This window comes from Sorex araneus, chromosome 3 (assembly GCF_027595985.1).
Source record: "Sorex araneus isolate mSorAra2 chromosome 3, mSorAra2.pri, whole genome shotgun sequence".
Classification (NCBI taxonomy): Eukaryota; Metazoa; Chordata; class Mammalia; order Eulipotyphla; family Soricidae; genus Sorex; species Sorex araneus.
Window position 1 is genome coordinate 44,907,820 of NC_073304.1, and position 14,807 is coordinate 44,922,626.

Here is a 14,807-nt window from a genome sequence, read left to right on the forward strand (position 1 = left end):
TCCCCTTGGCATCTCTGCAGAGATTAGTTGTGAAGCAGTGAAGTTGGGCTATTTGCATGGCTATGGCTTGTGGGGTGTGGATGTGACTGTTGGGGCTACAGCAGGGATTTAGCTTGGCACCCTCTGGAAGGTGCTCCAGAGGTTTAGCAGCTTGGCTTGCATCTCTTCCAAACCTAATGGTGAAGCTGAGAAACTGGGTGTTTACATGGGGGTGGCTGTGGGACTTGGGTAGAAAGATTTTTGTTTTAAGATGAGAGAGGTTACACTAATGTTACAGTTAAAAGGGAGATTTTTCTAGAGTGATGTCACTGAGTAGGTGAAAAAGCGACTAAATTATAGTATATAAAGCAGAGAGATTGGTCAAAGATAGGAACACGGTCAGACTCAGAATTACAAAAAAACATACTCAGAGTTGGGGAGAAATGTGTACACTTCCTATATTTTGCTTCTGTTTTCTGAGTGAACGAGGAAAGTAGACATTAGTTGAGAGTCAGGGAGATGTGGTGGTATGATGAGAAATGTGTATGATGGTTACAAGAAAGAAAAGTTGAAAGGATTTGGGAAATGTAGCTGGGCAACACTGAAGACGTTTATTAGGTGAGTGATGGTAAATTTAAAGTAAGACCAGATGAACCTAGTTTTTCTCCAATTATAATGAGCTGTGTGAGTACTATTTTATTAATAGTCAAGAGTTGGATTTTGCCAGGGTTTGGATTTGCTCAGCAAGTGTAATAAGTGAAAGAGGGCTACAGGTTTCAGGGTAACACAAAGGAGTGATTTTAATGACTTAAAATGGATTCTCAACAAGATTAGGAGGAAGTATTAACTTGAAGGGAATGGGAGATAGTAAAATACCAAGGTAATTTCAATAGATTATAGATCCTAATAGAATGGGATATTGTTGGAGTTCAGATATTTAGGGGATAAGGTGAGAAGATTAAGTTGGTTAGGATTATTATGACGCAATTGAATTACCGAAAAAATACAGCTTTGACTATGGAAGTTTGATATGGGCGAAAGACAGGGTTGTTTATCAGTTTCATTTACATGGGTGTTGAAAATACTAAGGATTTAAATAGGAATAAATGTTATTGGAGAGATTAATGTTTAACCTGTGTTGCAAATCCTTAAACAACCTGAGGGAATTTATCTTGAGCTATTTCCTTGATCTCAATTTCACACCTTTTTTTGTTTTAATTTTCAAAATTTTATTAGATTTTTTTTTTCTTGAGGGGCTGGAGTGATAGCACAGCGGGTAGGGCGTTTGCCTTGCATGTGGCCGACCCGGGTTCGAATCCCAGCATCCCATATGGTCCCCTGAGCACCGCCAGGGGTAATTCCTGAGTGCATGAGCCAGGAATGACCCCTGTGTATTGCTGGGTGTGACCCAAAAAGCAAAAAAAAAAAAAAAATAAATTTTTTTTTCTTGGGGCTGGATAGCACAGCAGGTAGGGCGTTTGCCTTGCACGAGGCTGACCTGGGTTTCCCAGCATCCTGTTTGGTCCCCTGAGCACCACCAGGAGTAATTCCTGAGTGCATGAGCCAGGGGTAACCCCTGTGCATCGCTGTGTATGACCCAAAAAGCAAAAAAAAAAAAAAATTTTTTTTCCCTTTTCCTTTTTGTAGTTGCTTTTGTGGTTGCTAAGACTAGGGTTTGCACAATTTTGGTTGTGGTGCCTGTATACTTGGCTCTGTTGCTTGAGGGGATGGGAGGGGGGGATGTTTTTCAGGGGGTTGCACTCATTTAGTCATCTGCTCTTGCACATGCTGGTTGTAGTTTCTGGGGTTGCTGTGGTGTTCACACATGCCAGGGGTTAAATCCTGATACAATGCTTAATCACTTTCAGTTGTACTTTTTGGGGTTTACACACTTTACTCAAAGTGCTTTACACACAGCTGGCTTTGCCCTAGAGATCACACACTATTGTGGCCCTGGAGGTCTCTAGGACCGTAGTTGACACGCGTGGGCAACACTGGGAAACCCATTTCACGTCCTCCCTCTTGTATGGGAGGTGCTTTTTTACCACTGAGCCATCCCTTGGGCCCCTTTTCTTTTTTCTTAAGAGAGAGTAGGGCGTGGCAATAGAATGGAAATGGCAATGAAGTGCTAGAAAGTTCCACTACCAGATCCCGGAGGGATGTAGAAAAGAAATCAGCTACCACTTAAGAGAATTGAAGAGGAAGCATTGTCCTCAGAGAAATGTTCAGAGAGAAAGTTGAGGATACAGTGATTTTGCTGGTTCCTGACCATGAATCCCATGAGGCCTGGTAGAAGGGTTATTGAGGGAAAGATAAGAAAAGAACATGGCTCTGTGAGAATGGAGAATTCAGGAGGGGAAAACATGTCTTGGTAATTGTTGACTTTTTGTAGTTACATCATGGAGAATAAAAGCATAATAGAATTAGTCCTGCTCAGAAATTTATAGTGAAATTTTAAATTTGACATCTATAATAGGACAGGACACCTTTGAGGATAGGTGAAATTTTTGAGGATGGGTTAAGTTTCGAAAAGAATTTAAACATAAAAATACAATTTAGCTTTTGTTTTTGTTATTTGGGGGGACCACATCTGGTTCTGCAAAGGGCTTATTCTGAGCTCTGTGTTCAGGGATCAGTCCTGCCAGTGCTCAGGAAACCACATGTGGTGTTGGGATCAAACTAGAATTGGCTGTGTATAAGACAGTCTTACCCTTATACTATATCTCTGCCCCCATCTCTCTGTCTCTGTCTCTGTCTCTCTCTGTCTCTCTTTCTCTGTATATGTGTGTGTGTGTATATATATGTGTATATATATGTGTGTATATATATGTGTGTGTATGTACTTGTTATATATATATAACAAGTCTCACAATGGAGATGTTACTGGTGCCTGCTCGAGCAAATTGATTAGCAATGGGATGACAGTGATACACACACACACACACACACACACATGACTTAGTCCTGGATCTGTGCACATGGATCACTCCTGGATCTGCTGTGGAGATCATATGATATTCAGGGGGTTGAACTTGGGTTGGCTGCCTGCAAGGTCCTTTCTGCTATACTATCTCCCTGGCCCCTCCTTCATTAGTTTTATTTATTTATTTATTTATTGCTTTTTGGGGTCACACCTGGCGATGCACAGGGGTTGCTCCTGGCGCTGCACTCAAGAATCACTCCTGGCGGTACTTAGGGGACCATATGGGATGCTGGGAATCAAACCCAGGTCGGCCGCGTGCAAGGCAAACACCCTACCCGCTGTGCTATTGCTTCAACCCCTTTCATTAGTTTTAAATATAAAAATTTAGGGCGTTTGCCTTGCACGTGGCCAATCCGGGTTCAATTCCTCCGTCCCTCTCAGAGAGCCCGGCAAGCTACCCATGGCGTATCTGATATGCCAAAAACAGTAGCAACACATCTCACAATGGAGACGTTACTGGTGCCCGATCCAGCAAATTGATGAGCAGTGGGATGACAGTGATACAGTGATCTTTGAAATGACATGGACCAGGTTTTCTGTAAGCCATCCGCTCACTAAGTGGCAACTACTACCAGCCCTGTGCTCAGGGCAGGCTCCTAGCACCAAGCCAGGAAACCAACACATGTCTCCATTTGCCTTGCATGCAGCCGACCCATGTCGATTCCTCTGTTCCTCTCGAAGAGCCCAGCAAGCTACTGAGAGTATCCCACCCACAGGCAGAACCTGGCAAGCTCCCCGTGGCGTATTCGATATGCCAAAAACAGTAACAACACATCTCACAATGGAGACGTTACAGGTGCCCACTCGAGCAAATCGATGAACAACTGGACAACAGTGATACAGTGCAGTGCATAAAAATTTATCAATTATGATTCCTTTGAATTTTTTTATAAATTTAATCCTAAACTCAATTTCATTTCATTTTGGCACAGAGCACAAATTTATACAATTGGAAAGAACAGTTCCATCAAGAGATTTTCTTGCAAATCAAGATATTCCAAAGTGCAATTACAGGATTTCAAAATTAAATCATTCATTGTTTCCGCTTTTAATGTACAAATTGTTTGATTATTGTTTACTGTTGTGGGGATAAATAGACTTTCTCATTAATTGCATTTCACTAAAAGCTTCAAAGACTTAAGTTGAATGATTTGATTAAAGATTTCTAACTGATTTTGAACAAAATGTAACTGTAATTTAGAGGACTTATTTTCAGTAATAATAATGCTATCATAATAGGACACTTCAATTTTGTAACTTTGCTCTTCAATGGCTCAAGTATTTTAATTTATTCATGTTTTTCTTTTTTTTTTCTTTTTTAGAGTGAGCCTTCCAAATTGTTTCTGGGGTTCTAGGTGGCACTCCCTGATATACTTAGTCAAGCTGGTGAAACTGTTCAGTATTAGGGCCTGGTGGCACAGCACTAGTGGTGCAGGAGTAATGGGGCCACACTGAAGAGGGGTAGGGGCACAGGGTATGAGGAAGAACTCAAGCTGAAATATCTCTGGCCCTGAGGCTCAAATATTTTCATAGATATTAGGCTGAAGAGAAAGCACCTCTTGCAATGTTGACGTATTTTTGTGCATTTAACATCAGGGGGAAAAAAAATCATCCAGCTGCTCTAAGTATAATAAAATTATTTAAAAATCTGGCACTATGGTGTCTATTTAAATTGCTCTTGCAAGTTCTATGGACACAGTTATGAATTATAATTTCAAGTACATTGTGCTTCATAGATTTTTTAATTTAGTAGAAACTTTTTTCCCTTTATTTGGGGGCCACATCTGGTTGTGCTAAGGGCTCACTCCTGGCTCTATGCTCAGGGTATTGAGACAATATGAGGTTCCAAGGATTGAACCCAGGTTGGCTGCATGTGAGGAAAGTGTCCTACCTGCTATAGTATTGCTCAGGGCCTAGAGTATTGTTTATATCACAGTGCTGCATAGTCTACAAAGTTTGCCTAATTAAGGCAAAATTAATAATTTTATCTCTAGGATTGGGAATGTGATGCAGGGGTAGAGGGATAAGACTTAGTGATAAGAGTATATGCTTAATGTGTGATGCCTAGGGTTTGGTCCACAGTACCAATTTTTTTTTTAATTGTATATTTAAATTTTAATTTCTTTTGTTTTTACTTAGTCCCCCTTTCTTTCTTGCTATCACTGGATGTTGCACACACTTGGTTACAATACTTGTATACTTGTTTGTAGAACTTGTTGGAAGTTGCAGACCCATCAAGAGCTAACACACAATTGGTGGTGGTATGCCAGAAATCACATTTATTTTGTTGTGCTTGCAGAGGCTTCCAAGTTCCAGTGTTGCTGGGAACACTCTTAGTGCCTGCAGGGCAGTTGAAGGTCAATGTGAAATCCTCGTCACTGCAAGAGATCGAAATAGCTCTGTGAAGGGGTTTATTTTTGACTTTTGAGTTTTGAACTTTACCAGTTTAACAACTGTTGTCCTTGAAAGGAAATTTTAGTTTTATTACATCAAGAAAGGGTTGAAGGGAAGAAGTGAATTATCTAGTTGATTTCAAATTTACTCAGGTACTGAAAAGGAGAACCTACTCATTGAATGAACACACTAAACAAGATCATAACAGGAACCAGAAGTGTCAAATCTGCCCCATTCAGTTTTTTTTTTTTTTTTTTTTTGCTTTTTGGGTCACACCTGGCGATGCACAGGGGTTACTCCTGGCTCTGCACTCAGGAATTACTCCTGGCGGTGCTCAGGGGACCATATGGGATGCTGGGAATTGAACCCGGGTCGGCCGCGTGCAAGGCAAACGCCCTACCCGCTGTGCTATTGCTCCAGCCCCTGCCCCATTCAGTTTTGATGCTACTACACTAATATGCTTGAAAGTGAAAAATTCAGGATAAATGCCAAATTAGATGAATGCAAGAGTCAGGGTTGTCTTTAGCAAACTGGCCTTATAGTCCTTTTTATAGCATACACCTATTGGGAGGAGACCAAACCCTTTGTTCTGATATTAAGATCATCCTAAATAGGATAATCCCATTCCACATATTATTTCTCCATTTCTTGGACTGTTTACCAGATAAACTCTCTCTTTGCTTTACTTCAGATCTGGCTCATTTTTTTTTTTAACCTATTTGGAGCTGCCCCACCCTATTTTAATAAAAACAAAACCTAGTGTTTCTAGTTTTACTTGTCCTTCGATTTCCCGGTGTAAATACTACCTCTAATTTTCTGGGCATTAATATTTTTCTTCTAACAGCTTCTATGCTGTTTATTGTATTTGGTGTTTTACTTGATTATGTGTCTAGATAAGCTGTAATGAAGAAAAGCATTTGCAGGATGAGAGGCTTAAAACAGGATTGAGAAATATGGTTAGCCATTTGAAGAATCGACTTTGGTTAATGGAGCTCTTTTCATCCTTCCATTAATTAGTTCAGCAAACATACATGTCAGACTTTGTTCCAGAGACACAATGGTGAGCAAGGTATACCTTGCAGTTACAGAGGTTGCACACTCCTTTCTTATTTTATTACACTGTAGCACTGTCATCTAGATGAACACTTTCGTCCCTTTTTCATCTATTTTGCTTGAGCGGGCACCAGTAACGTCTCCATTGTGAGACTTGTTACAGTTTTTGGCATATCGAATACTCCCCGGGTAGCTGTTCGGGCAGGATACTCTAAAAACTAAAATATTTATGCCAAAGAGGAAGTGTAGAGAACATCGGAATAACTTGGTTTTAAAGGAAAAGAAGGTTAGTAGTCCTTACTATTGAGATTTTTGTTATTGAGAAAGTATTGGCTAAAACTTGATTTTACTTTATTTTTAAAGATAAAGTAGCATAAAAAAATTGCTAAAAATGATGTGATTTTTCACTACTTGTGTTTCCTTCACAGTTATATTGTAACATGTGGAAGTGATGGTGATGTGAGAATTTGGGAAAACTTGGATGATGATGACCCTAAGTCCATTAATGTTGGAGAAAAGGCATATTCATGTGCTTTGAAGGTATTTAAAACATTACATCAAGTGATGTGAAATGATAGTGCTGTGATCTGCTTGGATAAAAATTATTTTTATGGAAAATTTTTAATAAAACTGTACCTTTTGTTTCTCTCATGAAACATAATCTAAGAACTGCATAACAAATCCAGAAGTGTGTTTTGGGGCATATCCAGCAGTGTTCAGGGCTTACTCTTGGTTAAGTGCTCAGGGATTACTTCTTGTGGGCTTTGGGGATCATACAGGGTGCTAGGAATCGAAGCCAGGTCTACCACATACAAGGCTAGCATGCTACATATTGTACTATTGCTTCAGACCCCTTGAGCATTTTTACAGGTAAAATCAGTGTTTTATTCAAGGTGACTAGATATTAATGATGATGTTCAAAATACTTTATATTGGTTTTCTCTGCACCACCAGAGCCCTGAGCACTGCCGTTGGTGGGATTACACAGCGCTGGGGGCAGTTTCTGGGTGTGACTGCCTGGCTACTGGAAAATGGGGGATCTGAGCAGAAGAGGCCCAGTCCTGATCCGAGCAGGCTTGGAGATCTCGGCCCGGGTCCTACATACCTGGGTTTCTCTGCTGGTTCTTTCATGTGTGAGGCTCATTCGAATGTGTGGAGAGGGGCCTTGAGCATGGCTTTGCCTGGGTTCCGGAGGTCCTCGGCCGAGGGAAACTCAACACACCTCCTCCGAGGGGCCCCAGTGAAGACAGGCTCAGGGGTGAAAGACTCTGCTTAGCTCTCTTGTTTTGTTTTGAGGCTACATCCAGCAATGCTCAGGGATTGTTCCTGGCTCTCTACTTAGGAATTACTACTGGCAGTGCTCAGAGGACCAATGGGATGTCAGGGATCGAACCTGGGTTGGCTTCTTGCATGGCAAGCACCCTACTCTCTGTACTATCTCCAGCTCTGATTTATATTATTGATGGGGTTTCCCAGCAAAAAAGACTTTAATCAATATTTTCTCTCTCTCTCTTTCTTTCTTTCTTTCTTTCTTTCTTTCTTTCTTTCTTTCTTTTCTTTCTTTCTTTCTTTCTTTCTTTCTTCCTTCCTTCCTTCCTTCCTTCCTTCCTTCCTTCCTTCCTTCCTTCCTTCCTTCTTTCTTTCTTTCTTTCTTTCTTTCTTTCTTTCTTTCTTTCTTTCTTTCTTTCTTTCTTTCTTCCTTTCTTCCTTTCTTGCCTTCCTTTCTCTTTCCTTTTTTTCTTTCTTTCCTTCCCTCCCTCCTTCCCCCCCTCGGTCCCCCACCCCTCCCTCCCTCACTCTCTTTCTTTCTTTTTTCTTTCTTCCTTCCTTCCTTCCTTTCTTTCTTCCTTCCTTCCTTTCTTTCTTCCTTCCTTCCTTCCTTTCTTTCTTTCTTTCTTTCTTTCTTTCTTTCTTTCTTTCTTTCTTTCTTTCTTTCTTTCTTTCTTTCTTTCTTTCTTTCTTTCTTTCTTCTATATTTTGCAGGAGTGGGGGGGGTGAGCGGGGGCAGGGCATATTTTGTGTACTCAGGGACTCCTGGCAGGGCTCAGAGAACTATATAGGTGTTGGCTACTGAACTACACTACGTTGGCCACATGCAGTGCAAATGCTGTACCCACTATCCTCTCTCTTTGGCCCCTCTTTTCTTTCTTAAAAAATGGTATTTATTATTTTACCTATTCCTTCCCTCTTGATGTTGTTGCTACAATGACTAGGGAATCCATCCTTGATTGTGGTATTCACACTTACCCAGTTGTAGTGTGCTGAAGATCATAAGCTTTCTATGATCCTCAACAGAGGGTCACTGGGATTGTATTCAGGAATTGAACCAGAGATTGAACTCACATCATACGGTTCAAGGCAGGTGTTCTATGATGCTCTGTGCCATCTCTCCATATTTTGTGTTTCTAATGTGTTTTTGTTTTGGTCTGGTTTGTTTACCAGGGGCTGCAGTGAGGGAGGATGGGGAGTTAGTGTGTTTTGTGTTTTATTTTGGTGCTGTGGATCCAAACCTGTACATAGTTTTAGATGTGCAAGACTGTACCACAGTTGTATTAACTTGGCCCTCTATTATTTTATGTAAGGTAAATTTGGGAGTGACGTGTAAGTTACTTGGAATAGGAAGTCCTGTTTCGAAAAGGATGTAGCAAATATGCAAAAATCACCACGCCTTTCACTTGTAATGAATTTTAAATTGAGTGTACAATTATTTGGGTGAAAAAAATACTTTAAATAGAAATTGTATTTGGGGGGGCTGGAGTTGTGGTACTCTGTATCTGGTATCTAGATAGGGCATTGGCCTTTCATGTGACTGACCTGGGTTCAATCCATGGCACCACATATGGTTCTCCAAACCCCAGCAGGAGTGATCCCTGAGCACAAAGCTAGGAGTGGGCTATGAGTACTACCAGGTGTGACCCCAAAAGCAAATAAAAAAATTGTATTTTTTCAAAGTTGATTAAGGTAGAAAAGATGATCTTTGATACTTTGTGTGTGTGTATGTGTGTATATGTATGCATTTATGTATGTATGTGTGTATGTATTGGGCTTAAGGCCACATGCAGTGGTGCTCAGGACTTCTGTCTGCTTAGGGATCATTAGTGTTGGTGCTCAGTGGACCATAGGGGTGCCAGGGATTCAGTTTAGGCTTGCCACATGCTATCTACTGTACTGTCTCTCTGGCACCTAGATATCTTTTCTAAGATAATTTTTATTGGAAAATGCTATCCAGAAAAAAGACTATAAATGAATAACATGTTAAATACAAGTCAAATCTCATGAAGGAAGCAATCTTTCTCTTTTTTTTATCTTTTTTTCTTTTTTGGTTTTTGTATCACTGTGCTCAGGGATCATACCTGGTGGGGTTTTGGGGACTACATGGGTTGCCAGGGATGGAACACAGGTCAGCCTCCTGCAGAGTAATCACTTTACCCCTTCTAGCATCTTTAAGACCTCTGATTTTTTTTTCCCCCCTAAAGATTGGCAAAAGTGAAGAATACTGCTTGCTGGTCCTCAGTGAGCACTTGGGAAAATATTTGCATAAGAAAAGCACTTTTTTATTCTAATTTAGTAATGGACATTCACAATACTTCTAAAACTGAATGTGTGGGTTTTTCACATTCAAGTATTTGTATTTAAAAGTGGTTTCTGGAAGTGGGGGGCACTTATTAGGACTAAGCTTCTTAATGTATGGGGTATGTGCTAATTCAGATAAATGTGTGTGAGTTGAATTAGAAACAGTTTCATACTTTTTCCTACAATAAGCATGTGCTAGTTTTGATTATGAGAAGTTTATAAAAACAGTGATTATAGTTTTCTAGGATTACTATAGCAACTTGTCACAAATTTAAAACAATAAATTATATTGCATTTGAGAGTTGCAAAACATTTGTGAATAAGGTCTTGGCAGGGTTGATTTCTTTTGAGGCTCTGAGGGAGAATTTGTTTCATGTCTGTCCTAGCTTTTGGTAGTTGCCAGTAATCTCAGCGTTCCTTGGTTTGTAGTAACATCACTTTACTCTGCTTTCATCTTCATATCACCTTCTTGTGTCTTTGTATCTCAAACCTCCATCTCCTTTTTCTTGAAAGGATACTGATAATTGGATTTAGACCCTTTGATGGGGGGAGGGGGTGTTGGGCCTCACCCAACAGTGCCACAGGACTTACTCCTGGCTCTATGTTCAGGGTTAACTCCTGGTTGCTTCAGATATGCACCATTGAAAAATAACATCTTTTCAAATTATTGTTAGTTTTAACATTATAATTTTAGTTTATGAGGCTTGTTATGTTAATTATTGGTTATAATTAGGAAATAGCACTTCAACAATTTTCTAATAATGGGATTTGAAAATGTGTATATTACTGTTCAGATTCAAATCATCTATACTGTTATTATTTGGAAAGAGAGGAGTTGGAGCCAGTTCCCAGTGGTACTCTGGTGCCAGGGATTAAACCTGGGTCAGCAGTGTCATTGATATGACACTGAAAAGAACCAAGTTCTTTTTATTTTATTTTATTTTTCCTTTATTGGGGTAGTTTTAGGCCACACCTAGTTGTACTCCTGACTGCTCGGGGATCACACCTGGTAGTATCAGATTAGCATTTGTAGTGGCTAGAATCAAGCTCAGATTGGCCACATGTAGGACAACTGTCTTATCCACTGTATTGTCACTCTGCCCACTAAGTTCTTTTCTAATTGCAAGTGGGTACTGTAAATATGTTGTGAGTCCAGTGTATATGATTATGGCTGAGACTGCTATAGATAGTGTTTCCATGGGGGGAAAAAATTGACTGGTTTGTTTCTTTGACAGTTACTGTTTTAATCTAAGTTAATAAATTGACCATATGATTTACGAAAGCTTGTATGAGATTGGTAGACTAATTTAGTCCCTTGGGGCTTAATTCTTCCTGGAGGAGTAATAAAATTAATGTGTTAGGGGCAATCCATGACCTTTTATGATTCTTAGCTAAAAGCTTTGCAAAACAATGTTGCCTGCTGATCATTTTCCAGATCTTAAAATCCTCAGTTTATTTTGTGCTTTTTTAAAAGGAGCCAGGCATTTTGCATTTAGACTTTATTCCAAAAATGACATCTGATGGTTTTACTGTAGAAACAGAGCAACAATATAGTCTGGATATTATGTTCATCCCTTCAAATATGCTCTTCTTTCAGATTATCTATAGTTACTTCATCTTTGTAGCATTTGGAAATACATAAATACATTTAAGTCTTTTTCTCACTAGAAGTTTAAGAAAATTCAAATGCCCAAATTTGGCAGGTAAAGTGGGACTTACACTTTTGTTGTTTGTTTTTGCTTCGGGGCCACACTTGACAGTGCTCAGGGACTATTCTCACCTCAGCTCTGTGCACTAAGGTTTCTTGTTCCTTGTGGTGCTCAGGAGACTGTGAAGTTCAAGGTTGAGCCTTTACTTCCCATCTGGAAAGTATGAGCTTTAGCTCCTCAAGTTATCTCTGTCGCCTAGAATGACAGTTTTAAGATAGCCGATATAGGGGCTGGAGCGATAGCAGAGTGGGTAGGGCATTTACCCTTGCACGCAGCCGACCCAAGTTCGATTTCAAGCATCCCATATGGTCCCCCCCCCCCCCCCCCCGAGCACCGCCAGGAGTAATTCCTGAGAGAAGAGCCAGGAGTAACCCCTGTGCATCACCGGGTGTGACACCTCCCCCCCCCAAAAAAAGGCAAAAAAAAATAGCCAATACAACTTTTTTCTTATAGGTAGTTCAGAAAAATTTTACATTGATAATATAGCCTTAAATAATGATATTCTTTTGACATGAACTACATTTATGAAGATTTTTCTTTTTTGTAGGATTTTAAACTGTGGAATGGCTCCCAATTGATTCAGACTTCTTTTGCTAATGATTTTTGTCTTTATTTTTTCATTTAGAATGGAAAATTGGTTACTGCAGTATCTAACAATACTATTCAAGTACACACATTTCCTGAAGGAGTTCCAGATGGCTTATTGACTCGCTTCACCACAAATGCAAACCATGTTGTCTATAACGGAGATGGTACAAAAATTGCTGCTGGATCTAGGTAGGACTCTTCATGTACCCAAAACGGAAATAATGTTAAGACAGAATGACCTAATTTATTGCTTTTAGGGTTACATTTTCAGGACTCCCTTCTTTGTGGGTGGAGGTCTCAATTATTATTCATGTCTTTTTTCTAGTAAGAGGTCTTTTATGGTGGTTGGGGAAGTGTCAGGCCTCGCCTAATGGTGTTCAGGGGCTGTTCTGGCTCTGTGCTCAGGGAATCATATGTAGTGATTATGATTCCCTTAGCTTTTGCACTCTTTTTCCAACCCTCAGTGGAGGGTTTTATTTATTTTGTTAGTTTGTTTTAGGCTACCCCTGGCAATATTCAGGACTACTCATGGCTCTATGCTCAGGGATCACTCCTGGCAGGAGGCAGGGAATTATATGGGATTTTGGGGATTGAACTTGGGTCATTTGTGTGGAAGGCAAAGGCCCTTGCTACTCTTCTAACTCTACCCCTGGTAGAGATTTTCAGTATACATTTGTTTTTCTTTGTGAATTGAAATGTATTGTTGTATTTACCCAAAATAGCCCGTTTAGTAAATGATGAAAAAGGTTGAGGAAGATGATAATAAGAAAAAAAATCTTCCCAGATGTTTCAGATAGAACTTGGGCTATACAGCATGGTGGGTTTTTTGTTTTGTTTTGTTTTTAATTTTCTTAGTTATTTTGCTGTTTTCCTTGAGGATTGCTTACCAGAAGAAAGAGAAAAGTTTTTTTTTTTCTGTTTGATATTTGATATCTTTTTGCCTGAGGGGGAAAAAGTTAAGTTGTTAGTTGGGGTGAAATGCATAGTACTTTAAAAAATGCTTGTGGGGGCTGGAGTGATACACAGCAGGCAAGGCATATGCCTTGCATGCTGCCAACCCGGGTTTGATTACCAGCATCCATATGATCTCCTGAGCACCTCTAGGAGTAATTCCTGAGTGCAGAGCCAGGAGTAACCCCTGTGCATCACCAGGTGTGACCCAGAAAGCAAAACTAAATAAATAAATAAAATTTTAAAAAAGGCTTGTGGAAAGAAAGATAGGGCATTTACTTTGCATGCTGCTGACCTAGTTTTGATCCTTAGCACCCCACTTTGTCCCCTATGCCCTGCCATGCGTTACCCTGAGCATAGAGTAGGAGTAATCTCTGAGCACTGCTGCGTGTGGCCCAAAAACAAAGTTAAAAACATGCTTGTGGGATTCAGGAATGTGACTGTGATGGAGCCTTGCATGTGTGAGACCCAGGGTTTGGTACTTGTGGCATCACCGAGTGCAACCCATGACATTGCGTTAAGTCTAAGTCCAGCACTACAGCAGTGTTGAGTATCCCTGCTATACAACATAACAACATATAAAATGGTTTTAGCTATACTTACATTAGCAGATAGTGAAGCTTAAGATTTAATTAGGAAACCATGTAGGTAGTATTTGATTTTAGCATCATGTGAAAAAAAATATTTTTGCCACATTTGATGGTGCTCCAGGCTGATTCCTAATTCTGTGCTCAGAATCATGTGGTGCCAGGGTTGACTTCATGCAATATAAGACTGTTACCCCTGTACTATCTTTGACCCATGTGAAATCTTGATTTGTGTTTTTAGCATCTTTACAGATAAAACTAAAAGGTGTACCATTAAATTTTGTTGCCAGATTTCACAAATTGCTATTTGAAAGTTATAGCATGTGCTAGTATAATTTAGAAATACTTGGGAAATAGCTTTTAGCAGAGACTTTTGTATAGGCATTTACAGATTTGTTACTTTTATTTACAGTGATTTTCTTGTCAAAGTTGTGGATGTGATGGATTGCAGTCAGCAGAAAACATTTCGAGGACATGATGCTCCTGTTTTAAGTCTTTCCTTTGATCCTAAAGACATTTTTCTGGTAATATCCACCCCCAGTGAGTTCAAGAAGTGTGGGTGAGGGTCCTGTTGTTTTGGTGGCTGAGAATTGTTCCCCCCACTAGAGGAACAGTCCACAGGCTGGTTGGTAATCAGTAACCTTTTTATTGCCTCCTCATAGCATTAGTTATATGGAAATCATGAAGGGTGGGGGTACACATAGGTGAGGGGGTTGAACATTATCATAACAATAAATGATGTAAAACCTCTCCTTTAGGGAAAGTTCTTTTAGGAGATTAACTCAAGGACAAGATTTCATCTGGGGGTTCAGCACTCTAGGTTGGTAGGAGACATCTAAAGGCTCATTGCTTTTTCCTTTCTTAAGCTAGTAATTCATTTGAACAATCATATTGAATACTAATATTTCTAGTCATTTTGTATGAACACAGTAAGGGCGGCTCTTCCTGGGAATATCTCACTATATATTCCAGACTGCAGTCCTCAGGCCA

General features: G+C 39.9%; 1 protein-coding gene across 1 annotated transcript in view; it reads left to right on the forward strand.

The window, feature by feature from the left end:
• The window catches only part of WDHD1 (WD repeat and HMG-box DNA binding protein 1), a 72,207-nt gene that overhangs the window by 3,788 nt on the left and 53,612 nt on the right, over positions 1-14,807 (forward strand). The window contains exons 3-5 of the mRNA XM_004601759.2: positions 6,838-6,949; positions 12,317-12,468; positions 14,230-14,341. Coding sequence (XP_004601816.2) covers positions 6,838-6,949; positions 12,317-12,468; positions 14,230-14,341 — 376 coding nt within the window. The remainder of the gene's footprint in view (positions 1-6,837; positions 6,950-12,316; positions 12,469-14,229; positions 14,342-14,807) is intronic.